At 35.4% G+C, this 23,820-nt stretch overlaps 5 protein-coding genes across 6 annotated transcripts; 1 reads left to right on the forward strand and 4 right to left on the reverse strand.

The window, feature by feature from the left end:
* Positions 1-1,059: 1,059 nt before the first annotated feature.
* Positions 1,060-2,050, reverse strand: LOC109175280 (early light-induced protein, chloroplastic-like). Its single transcript, XM_019324517.1, has 2 exons — positions 1,747-2,050; positions 1,060-1,643 (listed from the first exon to the last, which is right to left on the reverse strand). Exons 1-2 carry the CDS (start codon positions 1,891-1,893, stop codon positions 1,188-1,190), a joined length of 603 nt encoding a protein of 200 aa, XP_019180062.1. The 5' UTR covers positions 1,894-2,050; the 3' UTR covers positions 1,060-1,187.
* A 1,423-nt stretch (positions 2,051-3,473) lies between these two features.
* LOC109175331 (probable histone H2AXb) lies at positions 3,474-4,284 on the reverse strand. Its single transcript, XM_019324586.1, has 2 exons — positions 3,983-4,284; positions 3,474-3,811 (listed from the first exon to the last, which is right to left on the reverse strand). The coding sequence occupies exons 1-2, from the start codon at positions 4,190-4,192 to the stop codon at positions 3,590-3,592; spliced, it is 432 nt and encodes a 143-aa protein (XP_019180131.1). The 5' UTR covers positions 4,193-4,284; the 3' UTR covers positions 3,474-3,589.
* A 360-nt stretch (positions 4,285-4,644) lies between these two features.
* On the forward strand, positions 4,645-7,441 carry LOC109175297 (probable L-gulonolactone oxidase 6). Of its 2 annotated transcripts, XM_019324539.1 has the most exons (5): positions 4,645-4,742; positions 5,363-6,073; positions 6,158-6,413; positions 6,498-6,599; positions 6,678-7,441. In XM_019324539.1, exons 2-5 carry the CDS (start codon positions 5,369-5,371, stop codon positions 7,391-7,393), a joined length of 1,779 nt encoding a protein of 592 aa, XP_019180084.1. In that variant the 5' UTR covers positions 4,645-4,742; positions 5,363-5,368; the 3' UTR covers positions 7,394-7,441. The 2 variants fall into 2 exon arrangements, with proteins under 2 accessions (XP_019180084.1, XP_019180083.1); XM_019324538.1 differs by lacking the exon at positions 4,645-4,742 and having other exon boundaries at positions 5,224-6,073.
* A 185-nt stretch (positions 7,442-7,626) lies between these two features.
* LOC109175298 (mediator of RNA polymerase II transcription subunit 32-like) lies at positions 7,627-8,375 on the reverse strand. The gene is made up of 2 exons (XM_019324540.1): positions 8,163-8,375; positions 7,627-8,066 (listed from the first exon to the last, which is right to left on the reverse strand). The coding sequence occupies exon 2, from the start codon at positions 8,055-8,057 to the stop codon at positions 7,701-7,703; it is 357 nt and encodes a 118-aa protein (XP_019180085.1). The 5' UTR covers positions 8,058-8,066; positions 8,163-8,375; the 3' UTR covers positions 7,627-7,700.
* A 3,205-nt stretch (positions 8,376-11,580) lies between these two features.
* LOC109175341 (probable L-gulonolactone oxidase 6) lies at positions 11,581-13,787 on the reverse strand. The gene is made up of 4 exons (XM_019324597.1): positions 13,048-13,787; positions 12,704-12,959; positions 12,494-12,595; positions 11,581-12,420 (listed from the first exon to the last, which is right to left on the reverse strand). The coding sequence occupies exons 1-4, from the start codon at positions 13,711-13,713 to the stop codon at positions 11,705-11,707; spliced, it is 1,740 nt and encodes a 579-aa protein (XP_019180142.1). The 5' UTR covers positions 13,714-13,787; the 3' UTR covers positions 11,581-11,704.
* Positions 13,788-23,820: the final 10,033 nt, after the last annotated feature.

Consider the following 23,820-nt stretch of genomic DNA (forward strand, 5'->3'; position numbering starts at 1 on the left):
AATTAAACATCCCGAATTTATTGAATAAAACGCAGATGATGAACTTAAATGTAATAGTGAATTCAATTCCTATTATTGGCCCATAATTCCTGAATTCAAGTGGTGCATTAGTCTAAAACAATATAAGCAAATTAAATCACAAGAACATCAATAGACCCTTAATTTAAAACTTTAATTTCTGTAATAAATTGTCACCTTTAATTTGGAATCCTGGTTGAACTGACATATCTCCTTGTTGGGATACAGTTGGAGCATTAAAAAGGATGAATGATAGAGATGGGCCATCAGTCCATCAAAAAGGATGATTTGTATGTATAGCATGGCCATGGCCATGGCCATTCTCATGATCTGCTAATAAAGTCATACATCACATCAGTATGCTTAAACTATACTAAATGCTACTAAGTGCTCCAGCTATGAATTCTACTTGTAATTGGGTCATATTATTTTAGGCTTACCTGATCCGGCCTATAATAACCTGCAAGCCATTTTTGCCATATAAGGAGCCCAATACATTTCAGGCCCACATAAATTTGTTGATCTGATCATTATAGGGTGCACAATGTGCCCTGGCCCAAAACGACGACGTTTTTATAAGTTGGTGAGGAGTTGACGCGACAGACACTATTCCGTCTGTCCAATTCTGTTACAATTTTTTTTTTTTTTAGGTTTATGTGTATTATATTAGAAATTTAGGTGTATTTTACTATACAATTCTATACATACGGAATAAGAAATTTTTTTTAATTTTTTTTAGAAGTTAACAGCAAAAACGGGAAACGACGTCGTTTTGTGTGTCCTAATGCACGATATAATTTAATTTGCCATCATTTGGCGCAATAAGCATTATTGCGTGGACCATAATCCACACAGCTGTATAGATCATATTATTAAATAATGTACATTTAGTACACAAATAATGTACTTTTAATATATTAAAAATGTACATTATTTGAGTAAAGAAACAATCAAAAGACAAGTAACCTTATTAATTGGACATGTTTTATTAAACATGTACACAAGAAAAGTAGAGTTCAATATATCTTTACATTATTGATATGATCTAAAATTTTTATAAAGACTTATGGCAAAGTATATACTCAACTGATAATTTTATTTGATAGATAGATATATTAACAAAAGCTTGTCTACACAAAACACGATTCCCAGTTACAGTGGACTGGGTTTCAGACGTGCAAAAGTGGACCATTTTGAACATACTCCGTGAAAGCCAAGGCGACCAAACCCAACATAGCAAATCTGCCATTCCAGATCTCAGCGTCGGCGGTCATCAACCCTTTCGACTTCGACTCCGCCGTCACGCCTTGGAACAGCGGAATCACCGACGCCAACGTTAGCAGCGCGGTGGAGCCCAGGAACCACGTGACGCCGCCGTTGGAAATCTGAGCAAAGAGGTCGCCGCCGTTGGCCAGCTCCATTCCCATCGCCGCCGCGAACCCAATCATGGCTAGCCGGCCGTTGATTCTCTCCGGCCCCGGACCGCTGAAAGAGAAGACGTCCCAGAGATTGGTGCTAGATTTCGCCGCCACTTTGGGTGCTGGAGAAGGAGGAGGAGTTGGTTTAGGCGCTGTGGTAGATGACTCCGTCACCGGCGTGGTTGGTTGCTCTTTCCCAGCATCATCCTGCAACAATAACACCATTGAAAAACGACCATTAACGTTTGACTCATCAGATCAAGCAAGAAAAACATGAACTTGAACATGATAGCAAAGGCATATATATTACCTCAGACATGCTCCTGACAAGAAAGCTAGGGTTCCTCTGCAACCGTGGCAAGTAGCTTGAAGGAACAAACTGGCTCACCCCATTTCTGTTCTTGAAGCTGGTGACTGGGCTTCCCAGAATTGACTGCATCACAACAGTTGAAGCCATGGAATCTGCAGAGATTTAACACAGCTATATCTTCTACAAGGGTTGTAGCAGATCTAGTATACAGCTCAGAAGCTAAGAAAGCAAGATCAGAATCAGAATCAGAATCTGTATGTGTATTGACTCTTCCTTGATGGTATTATTGCATAAAGGTGGAGGTTGGTGTGCCTACTTATAGTGCATGGGAGATGAGAGAGGACAATAAAGGGTGGATACTTTTGGATCCACGTAATGAGGCTCTGGGCCACAAAAGAACCCCCAATCACGTGAAGTATAAAGTGTGGACAAAAGATTCAGCAGGTGATGTGGCCTTCTCATATTCCAGTAAATTTGGATCTCCAGAACCTCCTAGAATCCTGCAAACCTGTAAAGAATCAAATTTCATATATTTGGCATATTAAAACGTGTACTCCAATTGAAAATGAATTACAAAATGATTGCACCCAATTCAGAGAATTTCACCATCTATCAGCAAAAGAGATAAATTTTACAAATTTATCAAAGTGTTTATACACAACAATAGAACAATTTCATACCTCCCTAGTAAGACCTGTGACTACCAATAAAACGAAGCTATTAAATTTCATTTTGGATTACAAAAACTATAGCATTGGTGCATATGTGTTGGAATATAATCTCTACTCTTAAGTAAGAATTAAGGATATTTCTTTTATACATTTAAATAAAGCCCATAACTTTGGTTTCTAAACATGTGTCTAAAAAATATTTGGGCATCAAATGGTGCAAATTCTCGTTAAGAGTCGAGGGAGTGCAACAAAAGTAGTTCAAAACTAGAATGAAACAGAGAAACAGCTTCATATGCTTGAACTCCACACAACTGCACTTCGGTTTTCATTTTTCAGGTTTTGCAACATCTGAAGAATATGCAAGCAAGCATCTTACTCAGCAATTAGCCTAATCAGAAAATATGAACTGGCCATTTTATATATATTCTGTTTCAGTCTCCGTTCTCTAAGTTGTACATCTGAACTTTATATACAAGAACAACTGCAAAGTTTAAAAGAAAACTCAAGAACAAATGGTAGGATACCCATGATTCCATGAGGATAGTCAAGCACACACCTTTAGATATTCACTGCCAGAGATTAATAGTATTTTCAAATCTGCTTCTCAAATCACAATGTTATTCAAGTAATAAGAGTAAGACAGATATAAGAGCAAATTGAAAGTAAACACTGGCAATTTTACGTACCAATGAATTAAATAAGGGAAAGCACTATTAAAAACAAGTTGAACAATGTGATCATAGTGACAATTTGGAAGCTCCATCAACATCTATGAAGCTCCACACAACCTGACAACCCAGAACTATATAAAGATCAAATTAAGATAGCACTATATATTAAGAAATATTAGAGTTCATTTACAAAGAACAGTCATTCATTCATCATGCCCACAGCACTGCAATTTGACAGTATCTTGCATATGCATCACAGCATTCTCAGACTTGGGTAAACACATCAAATCTCAAGCAATGCCAATAAACCCCAAAACAAATGTGCTTGAACCATGATTTGAATTAACCCAATGAATTTGAAATCAAAACCTCAAACAGCAGCATATTGAACCAAAACAGCAATTGAATTGCTTATATCATATATAAAGTCATTGAATAAACCCGAGTACAAAAACAGCTATTTTACAGAAGTCCAACTATCACTTTCTATCCGCTAAACCCCTAAAACTCCTGAGAAGCAGAGCCAATGTCACCCTTGGCTGAGCCAGCCTTCTTGGGCAACAGATTCTGATGAATGTTAGGCAACACACCACCATTAGCAATAGTCACATTGCCCAAAAGCTTGCTCAGCTCCTCATCATTCCTCACAGCCAGCTGAATATGCCTCGGCACAATCCGATTCTTCTTGTTGTCCCTGGCTGCATTCCCTGCTAATTCCAAAACCTACATCGCAACACGAGAGCATTTAATAAACAACATCCAAACACAATTCATGCGAAAACATATCAATAAATCGTTTCCATACAAAACCCTATAGCAAACACATGGATACACATAACCGAATCGGATTCAGTAGAAACCAGTAGTTGATCAATAGAATAGCGAAAAAAATACCTCTGCGGCGAGATACTCGAGTACAGCAGAGAGATACACCGGAGCTCCGGCACCGACACGCTCGGCATACTTCCCAGCCTTGAGGAAACGCGCGATCCTACCGACGGGGAACTGGAGCCCCGCCTTCGACGATCGGGACACCGACTTCGACGCCTTAGGCTTGCCCCTTCCGGCGCCACCCTTTCCCGCTCCTGCGCCGCTAGAACTCATTTTTTACTCAGCAAAAACCCTAATCAAAACTCGTGAATGATTGAAGAAGAATGCGGCTTTTCTGTAGCGATGCTGTTAACGCAGACGGGAGAACTGTATATATAGCTAACGGTAGCGTGCTGTGATTGGTCGAGAAAAGGGCACACGAATCGCCAGCGTGGCAGTTGGCCCCGAATTTTTTTGATTTCCCTCTATCTCAAAATAATTCAAAAATCATTCGAAACTAAAAAATTCAACTTAATTATTTAACATCATTTGACCAGCCCGGCGACCAAAATCCTTTGTGCCCACCGTCATTTCAGCATTTCCGGCAACCAAAATCCAAAAAAAAAAAAAAAAAAAAACTTTGAGGTCAAACTTGGATAATCCACTAGCCAATCAATCGTTATCCATCACGGCAGAATCTTTTGACCTTTTATCATCTTCATTATTATCTTAATCTTAATCTTAATGTAAATACAGGAACAAAGCACTGCGGTTTATCAGCATATTTCAGGTTTTGGCAAGGATTTCAAGCGGTCAATACATCGGAGAGGCAACGGACGAGAAGGTACGTACTATTAACCCCATTCTAGTGAGTATCTGCACTCTTAGTCTTAGCTCTGAAACGATGACACTTGAAACCCAGATATTTTCTTTAAATAAGTTAAATTTTTGTTTGTTAATTCCGATTGTTCATTGCATGGGTATATACTATATACTGACCTGAAAAGTTCATGACTTTATATCTAACAAGCTGATTGCCAGCAGGAAGGATATGGGTTTTGGTTTTATTGTTGATATGGATATAATGATTTCAATAAGTAAATGAGGGAAAAAGAAGAGTGTAGAAAAGGGTTCTGTATGTAGAAATTGTATAAAAGGATGTGCATTCCATAGTATACACAAGATATAATAAGAATTGCGCCGAAAGGGGTGACCGAGTGAGTGGATAATGATTTAGTACAAATGGTCACGAGTTTGATTATTATCACCTTCTTGGTCGTTATAGTATGCTTTAATTTGCAGGTTATTATACAGGAACGGATTTACTTAGTGCCTTGGTTATATTGAAGTAGCCTAAATACTTCGTAAACCTCTGTAGTTTGCTTGTTTTACTCAGATTGTTTAACTCAACAGTTTTGAGTGATAACTGAGAAATAAATGTGCCAACAATATATATTTTGGCAGAGGGATATGATGAAGAGTGGTATTTTCCCAAGAAAATTTGTAAAGGGCAATTTCAGTGGCAATATGTGGTATATTTATTTCATGATGATGATCTTGCTGGTGGATTGTAGCCCCCCTGAGAATCCCATAAAGTGCACCAATAATGCCAAAATTTGCACCATCACCAATAAGTACAGTGCGTTCCCGGACAGCACAATATGTCGAGCAGCCAGTGTTGAATTCCCAAAGACGGAAAAGGAACTTGTTGCCATTATTGCCCGTGCAACCAAGGAGAAGCGGAAAATGAAGGCCACAACTCGGTTCTCACAAAGTATCCCTAAGCTGGCGTGCCCTGGAGGTGACAACAGTCTTCTCATTAGTACCAAATACCTTAATCAGATAGTAAAAGTCGACAATCAGAGCATGACCATGACGGTAGATAGTGGAGTGACCCTCCAGCAGCTGATCAGCGAGGCTGCCAAGGTTGGGTTGGTGTTGCCATACACACCATACTGGTGGGGCTTGTCAATAGGAGGGTTGATAGGTACCGGGGCACATGGGAGCACATTGCGGGGTTTAGGGAGTGCTGTTCATGATTATGTGGTCCGTATTCGGATTGTCACTCCTGCTACACCTGAAGAGGGTTATGCAACTGTCCGACAACTCGAAGAAGGTGACCCCGAGATCAATGCAGCTAGGGTCTCCCTTGGAGTGCTTGGAGTGATTTCACAGGTACCTAATGCCAACATTATTATTATTTTTATGAAATAAATGCACATTAACACAGTGAATTGTGGTGTAAATTGTATGAAAAAGGTGACTCTGAAACTGGAACCAATGTTCAAACGGTCCATCACCTACATAGGGAAGGACGACGCAAACTTGGGGGATGAAGCAGTCGTGTTCGGGTCCCAACATGAATTTGGTGACATCACTTGGTTTCCAAGTGAGCACAGAGTTCTGTATCGCGTTGATGATCGTGTCCCAACAAACACACCGGGTGACGGTCTCTATGATTTCTTGGCATTTCAGACTACAGATTCAGTTTCATTGGCAGAAGATCGAAATGCAGGTTACCTTAAAATTTGTGTATGGTTGCTAGTAATTCAAGATTTCTGCCATACTCTCTTCTGAATGTGTTATCTTGTTTGTGCAGAGGAAATTCAGGAATCAAGAAACAATGCAAATGGAAAATGCGCAAATGCAATTACCTCTAGAGTCATGACTGAAGCTGTCGGAAATGGATTGAAAAACAACGGTGATTGTTACATCATCATAGTCATGCATACAAAACATTGCTGAATTTTACTCTGATTATCTTTTGTAACATAAACAGGTTATAACTTTACTGGTTATCCCGTGATTGGATATCAAAATCGACTGCAATCATCTGGTTCTTGCCTAGACAGCAAAGAGGACGGATTAAGAACCGCTTGTCCATGGGACCCTAGAGTCAAAGGATCATTCTTTCACCAAACTACATTCAGCATTAGCTTGTCCAAGGTGAAGGGTTTCATAGAAGATGTGCAAAAGTTGGCAAATTTGGAGCCAAAAGCGTTGTGCGTTCTTGGACTCTATGGTGGCGTCGTCATGAGATACATGACAGCTTCAAGCGCCTACTTAGGGAAACAAGACAACTCCATGGAATTTGACTTCATCTATTACAGAAGCAAGGATCCATTGGCTCCTAGGCTTTACCAAGATGTCCTAGAAGAGATCGAGCAGCTCGGGGTTTTCAAGTATGGAGCCTTGCCCCACTGGGGGAAGAACAGAAACGTGGCGTTTCTAGGTGCAATCAACAAGTACGCAAAGTATAGGAAGTTCTTGAAAGTTAGGGAAAAGTATGATCCTGCCGGGCTGTTTTCAAGCGATTGGACTGATCAAATTCTTGGTCTCAAAGATGGTTTAACCATTACAAAGGAGGGTTGTGCCTCTGAAGGATTGTGTATATGTTCAGAAGATTCTCATTGTGCTCCTAGTAAAGGATACTTCTGTCGTGTAGGAAAAGTGTACAAGAAAGCAAGAGTCTGTACTAAGATTAACACTACTTAATCTTGTGTTCAATACTATATTACTATATACAAAGTATTGTATTTTAAAGAGTTTGAACTGATCATGATCAGCTATGTGCAGACAACCTAGGATCATTTACCTCGAGCAAATTTGGTTGGTTTGTCTTCTTGTGGTCATTTTCTGGTTAGGGTGGCGGAATTTATCCAGTACACACTAATTCATCCCGTCACTAAAAAAGTATTGTATTTATTGTTCATGAAGTATAAAGAGTTATATGTGCATTGGAAATTTCTAATCTCAGAACCAATCTAAAACAAAATCTGCAGCAGAACAAAAAAACCAGACTTCAATCCTTGGCTGTTTGTTCATTATCTGTTTGAACCAAACCGGTCTGGGAAGCCGCCGGACCGGCGGACAGAACATGTTCCAACCTTCCGGCGACGTTGTGGCCGGATTCATCGATCAGTGACGCGTTACTCCCCATGCTACTCCTCACACATTCGAGAAACTCTTGCGCTCCGTCGCAGACGCACTGGAAAGAATCCCAACGCTCCCTGAACTTCTCCAGCGCGGCGTCGACCTCCGCCGTCGTCTTTTGCCCTTTGCAGCTCTGCTTCGCCTCCAGCACCGCCGTGGCTGCATTCACGAGATCATCGTACGCATTCTTTATAGGATCCACCACCATGTTATCCATCAAAGACATCCCCTTTACCTGAATGTATATACTATACGGGTTAGAAATTTGAATTACCGCCGGAAAGTTTTGGCGAGATGATGAAGAACGGCAAGAAATTAAAAGAAATCTTACGCGTGGTGGAAAGGTAAGAAAATTACTGCAGTTTAGACGTTTCTATACGGTTGGGATTTGGAGGATGATGAAATCTCAACGAGATCAATATTGTAACAGGGTATATTCAATCATATCGTGCCACCGTTTCTTGTATATACCCGTTCTTTCAACAAAAACCGTTTCTAACTGTCCTACTTTCTTTGTGATTCTTGAAAAAAAAAAAAGAAAAGAGTTCAATTAATAATAAAATACTACGGAAATGGAAGGATTGTACATTTGTAATGACATGAATGTTATGGAAATGCTCGCATGGGTAGCTCAACTGGTCATAGAGGTGAAACTTTGAAATAATGACCAGGGATCGAGTCTTACCAGCGGTAACCTCACAAAGTGAGGGGGGCTTGAGCTTTTTGTGCGCAGTGAGCACCGGTCTAACCTCTATTTTGTCGGGTCGGCACCGGTCTAACCTCTATTTTGTCGGGCCGAGCCACCATAATTTACATCCTCCCAAATACTCTGTCAGGTCAGGGTGTGGGGGGCCCTTAGGGTTGGGGTTTTAGCCTTTTTTTGGAATAATGAATGTTATGGAAATGTTGTTGGGAGAGGTTGAACTTTTGTATATGCAACAATGACAATAAAAGAACTAAATTAAAGAACTTTTGTTACACCATTATTGATTTTACAATCTGTAAACACTTGTAAGCTAAAGTAACTAAAACTTGACTCTACTAGTTATATTTTATGATCTTTCGATAGTCGCCGGCCAACTAAATCTATTAGTTGAATTAAGTAAAGAATAACGAAAAAGTTAAAACACGAGAACTAAAGCAAAAAAAAAAAAAAAAAAAAAAAAAAAAAAAAAAAAACAGTTTTTTTGCCATAAGCTCGTGAAAAATCAGAACCATTTTCTTACTATTTTTTAAGATTTTATACCAGAGGCGCTAAACCAAATAAGAAAATGAAGTTATGTAATAAATCCTCCAAATCTCGGATTAAAATCACTGCCTGGATTTTGAATTTGGTGCTAACAAGCTACCTGAAACATTACAATACCTCCCTAATTTATGAAAAGAAAACTACTCTGTATTTCATTAAGGCAATAAATCTCCATAAATCTCGATAATGCCTCCGAATTTGCTAAATATTCACCTTCAAATAGGCATGAAAGACTTTATTAGAAGTTACTTCACTACCTAGCCCGAGGGTCCAATGTCGAGCACTCTCTTAGACACTAACCGACAAACCACGCTAGAGCCGATCGCTTGGGTTCTATAACTTTGTCCATCAACGTATGTGTATATATATATATATATATTGAGTATGAACGAGTTAATATAATCAAGAGTTAATTACCGAAATTGTCATTTGACTATAACAAAATTACCAATTTGATCTCAAGTTAATGGTTGACTAAAGGAGGACCAAATTGGTTACGATTTTAAAAATTGAGGGACTTAATTGGTTAAAAAAATCATCAATGACCAAATTAATAATTTCACTATAGTCAATGGACCATTTTGGTAATTAATTCTATAATCAAATTTCACATTCTATAAAAGAATTTTGGGTCAACCAAGTGGCTTGTAGTCCACTGGTATCGGATTGTCCTCCTATGTGAGAGGTGTAGGTTTCGTGCCTCAGTATAGGCATAGATTATATGGGTATTCCCCTTCCTTTGTAATAATAAAAAAAAAAAGAATTTTGGGTCAAACTTATAAAAATTAAATTATGTAGGCATTGACTCCCGTGATGGACTGTCGGATGAGGTATGGAGAAAAAAATGGGTATTTAATCAATTTAATCAAATTTCCAGCTACAAAGGTGCCCATCTCTTCTTTTGGTATTTTATTCCGAATTCAAAATCAAAATGAGGTCTCCTCGTCTCGCCATCTCTCTACTCTTCTTCTTCATCCTCAACGCCGCCGCGTTTTCGGCTCCGGCAGCCACTCCGGTCGCCACCTACACCGTCCAGATCGAAAGCATAATGCCCGACACATTGGAGGCAACCTGCGACATAAACGGGCGCAGTCTCCCCACCCACAAAATCAAAATTCTGAAACAAGCCAACTTCACCGTGCACCTCAGAGACGACAAGGACTCGAAGACCATGTCGTGCGATCTGCGATCCGGAGATAAACACGGGAAGTTCGTGATGTTCGACAGCCGGAAGTGGAACGTGTCTTCTTACTGTGCTCCCGGCGCCGTTTGCCGGTGGAAAGTTGTTTCGGAAGGGATCTGTCTTTTTGTGATGGCTGCTTTTGACTGTCTTGTGAGTTATTATTGGACTTAATTAATGTTGACCATTGTCTAAAGGTTGTACCACAATTATTTGCTCTCATGCATTTGCCTATAATATAAGTTTTTTTTTTTATATGAAAAAATTACAACTTTTTTGGATTACCTAGTATAAGTTATATTATTTGGATGAGGAGAAAAATTGACATTTTATAAAGATATACACGCTTGTTGGAAGGTTAACTGGCTCATAAAGGGTTAAAACTTGAAAGTAATGATAAGTTTAATCACATATACAGACCCTTTAGACTGAATTTAGTCGATTAAAAAGGTTATGATGATAAATCTAATCTAATTTTATTAATAGTCAAAAATAAAAAATAAAAATAACGGCTAGTATAGAAAATTAGATATATGTATTTAATTAATTGGTTGTTGCTTGTTGAGCATTAATGTTTAACTTTAATTATTTTCATATTATAAATAAATATAAATATTTACTTTAATTGGATTGATTTTTTCACTTTTCCACATGAGCACTTGCCAGTTGGTAATTTATTTTAATTTGAATATTTATTTAAATATGGATTGAAAAGAAGAAGCGGCAATGCAAAAAAAGAATTGAAGAAGAAAGCATGGAATCTGGTTGTTTTGCCCTAATCTCTCTACTCGTACTGGTCTTCATTCTCAACGCCTCGTTTTCGATTCCGGCGGCCGCTTCCGCCACCACCTTCACCGTCCAGATCGAGAGCGTAATCCGTAACGAATTGCTGACAGCCTGCGACTTAGACGGCCGGCGTCTCCCCCGGCAGTCAATCCGATCTCTAAAACAGGGCAACTTCACGGTAAACGTCAAACACGACTACGACTACCGCACGCTGACGTGTAACCTGTTGTCCGGCGATAAACGCGGCAGGTTCGTGTTGTTCGACAGCCTGAACTGGAACGTGTCGGCAATCTGTGCTCCTGATTTTGTGTGTCGATGGATGGCTGCTTCAGAAGCGGTATGCCTTGGCGATGATCTCTCTCACTGTCTTGAGGTTTATTATTGGCAGTCTTAATTAACATACAATTATCTGGTCTCATTTGGTTATAATCAAAGGTTTAAGGAAATGTTATTTTTTGTTTAATCCTAATTAAGGTTAAGTCTATGCTAATGTGTTACTAAAGTTGGTTAATCCAAAAAATGAGCACAAGAAAATAAACCAACATAATTTATTGAGATAAATTGGCCTAGGTTGTTTGCATATAGCTGACCAGTTCAAGCTTGTTAAAATACAATACTTTGTACTTGTATAGTAATATAGTACTGAACTAACACAAGATTAAGTAGTGTTAATCTTAGTACAGACTCTTGCTTTCTTGTACACTTTTCCTGGACGACAGAAGTATCCTTTACTAGGAGCACAATGAGAATCTTCTGAACATATACACAATCCTTCAGAGGCACAACCCTTCTTTGTAATGGCTAAACCATCTTTGAGACCAAGAATTTGATCACTCCAATCGCTTGAAAACAACCCGGCAGGATCATACTTTTCCTTAACTTTCAAGAACTCCCTATACTTTGCATACTTGTGGATTGCGCCTAGAAACCCCACGTTCCTGTTCTTTCCCCAGTGGGGCAAGGCTCCATACTTGAAGATCCCGAGCTGCTCGATCTCTTCCAGGACATCTTGGTAAAGCCTCGGAGCCAATGGATCCTTGCTTCTGTAATAGGTGAAGTCAAATTCCATGGAGTTGTCTTGTTTACCTAGGTAGGCGGTTGAAGCTGTCATGTATCTCATGACGACGCCACCATAGAGCCCTAGAACACACATCGCTTTTGGCTCCAAATTTGCCAACTTTTGCACATCTTCTATGAAGCCCTTTACCTTGGACAAGCTAATGCTGAATGTAGTTTGGTGAAAGAATGATCCCTTGACTCTAGGGTCCCATGGACAAACGGTTCTTAATCTGTCCTCTTTGCTGTCTAGGCAAGAACCAGATGATTGCAGTCGATTTTGATATCCAATCACTGGATAACCAGTAAAGTTATAACCTGTTTATGTTACAAAAAAATGGTCAGAGCTAGTAAAATTCAGCATTATAAAATATGATGATGTAACAATCACCGTTGTTTTTCAATCCATTTCCGACAGATTCAGTCATGACTCTAGAGGTAATTGCTTTTGCGCATTTCCCATTTGCATCATTTCTTGATTCCTGAATTTCCTCTGCACAAACAAGATAACATATTCAGAAGAGACTATATATATATGACAGAAATCTTGAATTACGTACTAGTATCATATCCACAGACAAATTTTTTTAAGGTAATTAACCTGCATTTCGATTTTCTGCCAATGAAACTGAATCTGCGGATTGTAATGCCAAGAAATCAAAGAGACCGTCACCCGGTGTGTTTGTTGGGACACGATAATCAACACGAAACAGAGCTCTGTGCTCACTTGGAAACCAAGTAATGTCACCAAATTCATGTTGGGACCCGAACACGACTGCTTCATCCCCCAACTTTGCATCGTCCTTCCCTATGTAGGTGATGGACCGTTTGAACATTGGTTCCAGTTTCAGAGTCACCTTTTTTCATCACCACAATTCACTGTGTTAATTAATGTGCATTTATTTCATAACAATAACAATAATGTTGGCACTTGGCATTAGGTACCTGTGAAATCACTCCAAGCACTCCAAGGGAGACCCTAGCTGCATTGATCTCAGGGTCACCATCTTCGAGTTCTCGAACAGTTGCATAACCCTCTTCAGGACTAGCAGGAGTGACAATCCGAATACGAACCACATAATCATGAACAGCACTGCCTAAACCCCGCAACGTGCTCCCATGTGCTCCAGTACCTATCAACCCTCCCATTGTCAAGCCCCACCAGTATGGTGTGTATGGCAACGCCAACCCAACCTTGGCAGCCTCGCTGATGAACTGCTGGAGGGTCACTCCACTATCTACCGTCATAGTCATGCTCTGCTCGTCGACTTTTAGTATCTGGTTAAGGTATTTCGTACTAATGAGAAGACTGTTGTCACCTCCAGGGCACGCCAGCTTAGGGATACTTTGGGAGAACCGAGTTGTGGCCTTCATTTTCCTCTTCTCCTTGGTTCCACGGGCAACAATGGCAACTAGTTCGTTTTCCGTCTTTGGGAATTCAACAATGGCTGCTCGGCAGATTGTGCTGTCCGGGAACGCACTGTACTTATTGGTGATGGTGCAATTTCTGGAAATATTGGTGCAGTTTATGGGATTCTCAGGGGGGCTACAATCCACCAGCAAGATCATCATCATGAAATAAATGTACCACATATTGCCACTGAAATGCATTAGAGAATTGAGAGAATGAAGAGAGAAGTGGATATTTTTTTAAAGAAGGAGATCAGAGCTGTATTTATAGACCCAAAAACCAAACTTTTTCAACATATGCATGTGAAGAGCCATGTGATTGTGAAGTGCAGATGAGATGAGACGATTATGAAGACTGTTGTGAAGGCACATGTAGTACAGTGGTGGTTTCACCATCTAACAATCTCTACAGTACAAATAATCAATGCAATTTGTTTACTTACATGTAATAAGCAAAAAATAACAAACTATCAACTTTTAAGAAAAAACAACAAAAAGAAGTTTTGTTTTAGCCAACACATATTTCTCATATATTATAAAAATTACTCCGTAGTAGATAATAAAATTATTATGCACAATTCAATGAGTGTACCTACACGCAAGGGAAAAATAACAAACTATAAACTTTGAGAAAAAAAAAAGTTTTGTTTTAGTCAAAACACATATTTCCCATATATTATAAAAATTAGTATATAATAAAATTATTATGCACAATGCAAGGTGTAATACGTTTACCTATAGGCAAGCAAAAAATAACAAACTATAAACTTTGAGAAAAAAATGTTTTGTTTTAGGCAAAACACATATTTCCCATATATTATAAAAATTAGTATAGAATAAAATTATTATGCACAATGCAAGGTGTAGTACGTTACCTACACGCGGCAAAAAAGTAACAAACTATAAACTTTTAGGGGCAAAAAAAACAAAAAACAATAATAACTTTTGTACGTTTTAGCCAAAGCACAAAAAATCTCGACTATATATATGACATTTAGTAGGAAGAAAGTCTCAAGTGTGAATATGCGGTAAGATTTGAGTCGTTGATCAAATCAAGATCAACAACTCAAATCAATGAAAACTATATAAAAAAAAATGCGTACGGGAAGGAAGAAGTAAAGTGTAAAAATGACGCGCCTTAAATGTTACAAAGATGTACCTTAGGTGTTAAAATGACGGACCTTAAATCTTAACCTCGCGCACCTTAGGTGGACACGGTTCCACGGCATAACAATTAATATTGGACCATCCCGGTCTTGTGAAGGAGTTGCCCAAGCCCAACTTAGCCTTGAGTCCAAAGGTGGGCATAATGCAAGGACAAGGTGGACACGGTTCTACATCATAATGCAGGTCGGAAGTGAATGAGAAAAGAAAAACAAAGAGCCTATTCAATGCATTATTACATATAAAGTAAATATTTATTATATTTCTAATTCAAGAGCCTATTCAATGCATTATTACCGATATTCATTAATTAGCCATTTCTTTTTTTTTTTTTTCAAAAATAACTAACTCCTTAATATTTCTTAAATAATGTTGTCATTATTTACCCACGATCATTCGTGTTGATGCTATATACAGAGTGTATTTACAACAATATGAACAAACCATCCACTTTGACAACTTATAGAACATTCTCAATCTTTGAGATAGGGAAGTTGACACTTTAAAATCATTTTTCGATCACGGGAACATCATATTAGTCGTCACAATTGTCTTCTTAAAAGTTACATCATTATTCAACATGTCTCATGATCAATTTGAGTTGTCCATGTCAACCTAGCTTGTCAATAGTTTTTCACATGTGTTCCTTGCCTAACTCTATTAAATGGTAGTCCACACCTCCAAACTTTAGCAAAGCCTTCCGAGCCCTCTTGTATTCAGCTAGTTTAATTTGGTTGTTGATCGTAATGAAATGGCATATCATTACAATATATTGAATTATTCGTAATATTTTATGGAATGTTCAATAATAAATAAATAAATAAATGCTCACTTTGCATCGTTTTATCTGTTATTTTTACTATTCATTAATCAAATCAACTCTTTCTTTCTTTATTAATTTTCTTTAATATTTTTTTTTAAATTTTTTTTGTGTGGTTAACAACACTTTTAATGTAATTTCTAAATATTTAAATTTTTATTTAATTACTGATCATAAACGTAATACAATAAAAAAATTGAATTGAAAATAATTTCAGTCAACTCTTATTAATCAAACAAGAGTTTGAATTATGAGCATGCGGTAGGTTATGGCCAAAAATGGAGCACAGAACAGTTCAAACGATGAACTAGGCATATCCCTTCTGGAACAACACTCCATTGGCATAAAGAATCAGGATCACAGTAAGATGAGACGTTCCAATTTAGGGAGTCGAACATGACGAAACTCCCATGATAATGTCCGGATCGCAGGTCACACGTCATGGTCTCAACGTCCAGCTTGTCGTCATTGTCTGTGGATCCGAGGTGCACGGTGAAGTTGGCTTCTTCTCCTCTTTTGAGTTCCTGCTTGGGGAGATTGCGGCCGTTTAAGTCGCAGCCTGCGAACAATGGATCATCCATTAAGTTTTCGATCTGGACGATGAAGGTGGAGGAGGAGGAGAAGACAGAAGTGGGTGTCGGAATCGAAAAGGAGGCGTTGAGGATGCAGAGAAGAAGAGAGACGATCATAGCAAAATAACGAGACTCCATGATGACTACTTTGGAAATTTTTTTTGGTTACGTTGTCTAATGTCTAGCTTCCTCGATCTGTTTAATTTGAACCCATATTTATAAGCCAAAAAAAAAAAAAAATGAATGTGAAAGCAAAAACAAATTAAACAATTCATTTAAAGTAAATATTTATTATTATATTTCTAATTGAAGAGTCAATGCATTATTTTCTCATATTCATTAATTACATTTGCTTTTTTTCTTAAAAAAGATGTAATCCTTAATATTTATTATATGACTAGTTTTTTTACGCGCTTTGCGCGAATGGTATAATGCCCAATAATTATTTTTAAATAAGTATTTCAAATTATATTAATGCAATATTATATAGGAGATGTTCATGCATAGGTAAATAAATGTTGAATTTGTTTATTTAAATCGGTAATTTCAAGTATATAAATGCAAGATAATATATGAGAGATTGATTATAATTGTCCCTAAAATAAATGTTTGCAACTTTGTAATAACGTTAGTCTAAATACTTAGTCTTAAAGCGATATCGTCTAAATAAATACTACTTTTGGTTTAAATTTATCTAATTCTTCTGAATTCTCTTTTGGGTAGTATTGCTATTGTTTTCATCTTCAGTACATGTCCTTTTTGTTTTTTATTGGTAGTGTGTCATTTGCTATTAGGTTACTGATAACAGCATATAAGGATTCATCATGCAATGAGATGCAAAGATTATGGTGTAGGAAGTTTTAGATTTGTCTTGCTGTGTATATGATTGAGATTTTAGTTGTAATATAAACTCTTTAGCGTACAAACACCTATTGATATTTAGTAGTGGTAGTTTTTTCCCTACATGTGTTATGAGATGTGTGCCGTAGGTTATCATGTGAAAGTATTGAACAAAATATTAATATTTATTATATTTGTATAAAATACTTGGTAAATAAATAAATAAATAAATAAATAAATAAATAAATATATATATATATATATATATATATATATATATATATATATATATATATATATATATATATATATATAAAACATATTTTGTATTATAACTTTGATATTTAATTAAATGATAATGTAAAAAAGAAGACAATGAACAATGTAGTGAATATAATAAATTAATAAATTTGAAGGTAAGGAATCTTTGAATTGTAGAAAATAAAGATAATATAACTAATGAAATTATATTTCTTTTAAATTTTTTTATAATGAATAATTTTTTTTTAAATAAAGCATTATATACATATAATTCTAAATTAACTAAATGCATATGTATTATTTTTTGTTGTAGGCACTAATTTATTTAATTAATAAGAGCAATAAATTGTCATATATACTTTTCTTCAACAATAAAGAAATCAATGATTTTTTTTTAATTTCCATTCCTTGTTGCGACAAATTGTTTTGAGAGTTTGTCCATGACAATTGTTACAATTGCTGTCAATAGAGGATGATAATAAATAATTCAAAATATATGGTTACAATAGATATTAATATAATGATATAGTAAAAATTAACTTACAAATTTCTTTATAAGGTTTTCATGCATTGATAAATTTTTGATGTGTAAACTTGTTCAATTGGAGCTAGTAGGATGTTAACATTGTCAATTATTTGGAAAATGATCCTACCGTTTTAGAGTCCATGTGTAATTGTATTTATGATCAATAACTTTGTTGTTAGGCCGCGCAGGTCTGACAATGATGTAAGAACAATTTTGTCCGATAAAAAAAATAATAGTATAATATTTGTAAATTAAGTAATGTACAATTGTACCATTATAAAAAAAAATACAAAAAATATTAATACCATAATGGCATAAATCATTCCAATAATGTAAAAGCATAATTGAAATATTAAGTTTTGTTCTAAATATAATCAAAAGAATATTAATTAAACAAAAAAAAAAAAAAAAACTTAACCTAAATTTGTTTGTTTGTTTTTTTTTTTTTAATAAAAAATTCAAGAAAATCAAATGACTTTAAAGTAGTTCCTGATTTATAATCTTTGATGCTCAACTTTGAATGCTATGTATTTAGTTGAGCTAATTATTTGACCAAAGTTTATGTTAAATTTTATATTATATATTTTTTTAATACATTTTAACATATTCATAATATATGTTTAACAATTATACCAACTATACTTGGGATGAGGTTCAAACCTAAGACCTTATATAAATTAAGAGTATGTTAAGAATAATAAATAGCTAACGGAATATTCCGTTACTAAAGTTTAAACTAACGGAATTTAGGGTTATTTAAGGGAAGAAAATAATATAATAGAGGGTAAATAAGGAAAATCATTAAAAGATACTAAAATCAAAATAATATGAACCATTCATTTTAAGAAACAATTAGTACCGACATTTTTTTTATTCCAGTTAAGGGCCTAACATTATTCGCTCTTATTAAATTTGTAGATGTGTTGTTGACGCTATATACCGAGCGTATATAAAACCATATGAACAAATCAGTCTAGCATCTTCTAAAACTTTTTCGATCTCTTAGGATGAAAATTTCCTTTAATTTGAATAATATACTAAATCATAATTAATGGTTTTATGCAAATATTTCATGGCTCTACATAAAAAAGATATATAGTTTTGGCATGGTTGCAACACGTGGACCAACTTTTGGCATGACTCTAAAACTAAATTGAAGCATGTGCTCCATCTCAACTAAAAGTCTAAGCTGATAGTTAGATTGCACGTTAATATTTATATGCTCAATAGTGATAAAATAATCCTTTGATTCTGGGATCCCAGGGACATGAAGATATTAAAGATCCTGATGATTGCATGGCAGCTGGTTTTGGAGCAAATTATGTTGTGCATCCGTGTGCACCATGCATGGTGCACAAGGATGTAAAAACAGCGTCGTTTTACTTAAATAAAAAAAAAAATCATTTTCGATTGCTGTTAGTTACGTAAACATATGTTCATAATTTTATAATTTCACATTCTAGATTTTTAGTTATGAAATTATGGATGTGTAGTTATGTAATTCTGGATTTATAGTTATGAAGTTATGCAATTCTGAATGTATAGTTATGAAGTTATGGATGTGTAGTTATGTAATTCTGGATTTATAGTTATGAAGTTATGGATGTGTAGTTATGCAATTTTAATTTTTTTTTTTTAAATCGAACATCAAAACGACGTTGTTTTTGCAACCTTGTGCACCATGCATAGTACACATGCACGGTTGCACACCATAACGCTCCCGGTTTTGGTAGCTCGTAAAGATAACACCTGTATGTATATATGTTTAATTTACGTATGGTAGTCAAAAACAATAATAATCAAACCTGGCCAGCTGGAACACACAAAAATATGCCCAAATATTACTCAAGTTAGTGGAAACTTTAATTTTGTTACGTTAGTTTGTTATGAGAGGATAGCTAGGGATATTGCAATTTATATCGTGTAACAGGATCTACATAGCATTATATATGAACCTGAGATGGAAACGACCAGTTACAATAAAATTCATACAAGTAAGGTATAGAATTTTATAATATAAAATATACAAAATTACAACACAAAACATATATACACATGTTATATATTTATTTATATTTTTCAAATTTGATTTAGGTACATAGGTACATAATTTCACAACACAAGACATAAAAATTTATTACATAAGACACAATTATTAATGTGTTTCAGGTACGTACATAATATAATACTTAAGTACATAATTTCATAACACGAGATACAAAAACTTACAACATAAAATATTCACATGCACCGAAGTTTACAATGCACTATAAACCCTGGTTAATGGTATAAAGATTGATTATTTTTGGTCCCGGACAAGTGAGATGAATATATATCCGTTACACGTCTGTGCCGGGGAGTCTAGTTCAAGTAGCAGTGGAGTACCCATATCTGGTAAGTGGTAACCAATACCCATATATACACACATACCCATATATTATTAGTTTTGTACTTTTGTTATAGATTAGAAAAATTAAAGTGATAAAATTTTCAGAAATTAATTAAAAAAAAAAAAAAAAGATTCCAACTACACCAAGTTTAATTTTATACGTTAGCACTCAGCACGCACAAAAAATATATATAATCATATCCTTCCTTCTGCATCACATCTGCTCTGATAATCATTTCCCAGTAATGGAGTATCGTTACGTTGCCATATGCATCTCTCTTCTTCTCTGTATCCTCAACGCCTCATTTTCGATTCCGACACCCACTTCTGTCTCCTCCACCTTCATCGTCCAGATCGAAAACTTAATGGATGATCCATTGTGGGCAGGCTGCGACTTAAACGGCCGCATTCTCCCCAAGAAGGAAATCAAAATTGGAAAACATGCCAACTTCACCGTCCACCTCGGATCCACAGACAAGCTGGACGTTGAGACCATGACGTGTGACCTGCGATCCGGACATTATCATGGGAGTTTCGTCATGTTCGACTCCCCAAATTGGAACGTTTCTTCTTACTGTGATCCTGATTCTTTATGCCAATGGATAATTGTTCCACAAGAGATATGCCTACTTCATGCTTTCAACTGTTCTGTGCTCCATTTTTGGCCATAACCTACTGAATGCTCATAATTCAAGCTCGTCTTTGATTAATAAGAGTAGAATGATATTATTTTCAATTTAATTTTTGATAGTATTAAATTTAAATATTTTAAAATTACATTAAAAGTGCAATTAAACACACACACAAAAATCAATAAATAAAAAAAAGTTGATTTAATTAATGATTAATGAATAGTAAAAATAACAAGTAAAATGATATACAAAGTGAACACTTATTTATTATTATTTTTGAACAATCCCATAAAATCTTACAAATAATTCAAAATATTGTAATGATGTACCAATTCAATTCAATCCACAACCAAATTAAACTAGAGACATGTCAAACAATGACGTGGCTTTTAAGATAGTTGCAACTAATGTGATGTTGGCATGACTAGAAAATGATCCTATAGGGTTGACTTCCCTATCTCAGAGATTGAGAAGCTTCTAGAAGTTGTCAAAGTGCTTCGTTCATGTTGTTGTATATACACTCTGTATATAGTGTCAACACTAATGACACATTATTGTGGGCAAATAATGACACATTATTGAATAAATATTAAGGAGTTATTTTTGAAAAAAAAAAAAAAGAAAAAAGAGAGCAAATGCCCAAATAATGAATATCGGTAATAATGCATTGAATAGGCTCTTGAATTAGAAATATAATAAATATTTACTTAAATGAATTATTGACGTTGTTTTCCTGTTCTCATTCACTTGCTACCTGCATTACGCAATATTTACAAGGTGTGCACTGTTTCATATTTAAAATTTATATACTGTGGATTCATAATTTCTATACTATAGATCCATAATTTATATACTGTAGATTCATACTGTATATCTTCCTCTTTTTTAAATTTGAACACATATTTTAAGGCATTTTGCAGGCTTGCAATTAAGTGATGTAAGACTATCCTTATTGCTGCAATATTTTCTCACTTTAAAAAATGAACCTCGCTTTCACATCATGAAGTTTGTAATTCTTTAACTATTTTCTATACATCCCTACAATATTCTCTCACTTTAGAAAGTGGTCTCACTTTTATATTATATTATAAATATAATAATAAACTAATATTAAAGTAACAAAAAGTAAAAGAATAGTCAAAAGGCTTGAAAGCTTGCTAAAACACCAAGCTTTCAAGCCACATGGGATAAAAAAAATTAAAACAAAACAAAAATAAAAAGTCCATATTATTCTACACATCATTTTATAAGAGGTCCTCTTTCAGGGACGAGAACAGCCTAAAAGGAACAAACAAAGTCAATAATTCATTAAAAGTAATTACTATTATATTTATAAGTTAAGACTCTATTCCGTGCATGATTTTCGATAACCGTTGCCAAAAAGGTTAAATCCATAATTTTAAAGGACCCCACCACGACCCGACAGAGTGTTTGAGAGGATGTAAAATCATGATAACTTACTAAATACAGAGGTTAGATCTTTGCTTACCCGTATTTATATGGTAGTCATATTTATTATATGACTAGTGTTTTATTCGTGCAATGCACGAAAAAATTATATTATCATGAACTATTTAATTAAAAATTTTAAAAATAAAATATATTAAAATGAATACTATAATAATATATTTAATTTGATTTTACATATATTTGGTAGTAAGGTATGTATTTTAATAACATACAAACTTATTAAAATTTTGTATAGTTAATATAGTCGTCTCTAATATTGTACATATTAATTAGATACATTTACAATTAATTATATAATTAAATTGATTATTCATATGATTTTATATATAGTCAGTATAGCGTCAACAACACATCATATAATAAATATTAAGGATTGGGAAGATTTGTAAAAAAATAAATAAATCAAATGTAATAATTAATGAATATGAGAAAAATAATGCATTGACTCTTAAATTAGAAATATAAAAAATATTTACTTTAAATGAATTGTTTACTATGTTTTTGCTTTCACATTCACTTGCCAACTGCAGTATGCCCATCTTTCTTTTGTTTGGCTTTTATAAATTTGGGTTCAAACTTCAAATAGATCAAGTCAACTCAAGTCATTATGGAGTCTCGTTATTTTGCTATGGTCTCTCTACTTGTCTTCATCCTCAACGCCTCAATTTCGATTCCGGCGGCCACTTCTGTCTCCTCCACCGCCACCACCACCTACACCGTCCAGATCCAAAACCTAATGGATGGTGATGATACATTGTTTGCAGGCTGCGACATAAACGGGCGCAGTCTCCCCAAGCAGGAAATCAAAATTGCAAAATTTGGCAACTTCACCGTCAACCTTAGAGACGAGGAGGACGTTGAGGTGATGACGTGTGAGCTGCGATCCCGAGATAATAAACATAAACATGGGAGTTTCGTGATGTTCGACAACCTAAATTGGAACGTGTCTGCTTACTGTGTTCCCGATTCTGTGTGCCGATGGGGAGTTGTTCCTCAAGGGATATGCCTTGTAGCTCCTTTCTGTTTTGTCAATTACTAGTATTTGCGCCCGTGCGTTGCACGGAATAAATTTGTTATAATATTTTAAAAATATTTAGATCGATATACAATTGTATAAATTATAACATCGAATATTATAAAATATAATTGAAGAATTGAGTTGCACCGATTATGTTTTCTGATGTTATCAATACTTGAATTCGAGTAAATAATTGCCCAATTAATAGTTAACGTGTAGATATACGCATTCGGTGCTGCAACTTTAGAGATTTTATGTTTAGAATTTGTATTAGTTGGACTAATTAGCTCGTTCTCTAGCAACTCAGTTATAGAAATTATTTATACGGAAGATATATTTTCTATGTAGATATATAGCAATTTTGTCATCTTTGTATATAAAAAAACATAATATCAATAACTTGAATTATACATTATTGAAAATCTCTTTGTAGACAGCATTGGTAGTAGTAACGGAATTTTATCCATCCTCGTCTAGAGTTAAAACCATCAGACCATCAGGATGGATGACTCGGGAAAAATTCACATACAATTAACCGTGATTAAAGACGAGTTTTTTTAGTAATAACTCAACGTGAGTTAGTGTTTGACCCTGACTTTTGTTGATAGTCATGGCA

Source organism: Ipomoea nil, unplaced genomic scaffold (assembly GCF_001879475.1).
Source record: "Ipomoea nil cultivar Tokyo-kokei standard unplaced genomic scaffold, Asagao_1.1 scaffold0688, whole genome shotgun sequence".
NCBI lineage: Eukaryota > Viridiplantae > Streptophyta > Magnoliopsida > Solanales > Convolvulaceae > Ipomoea > Ipomoea nil.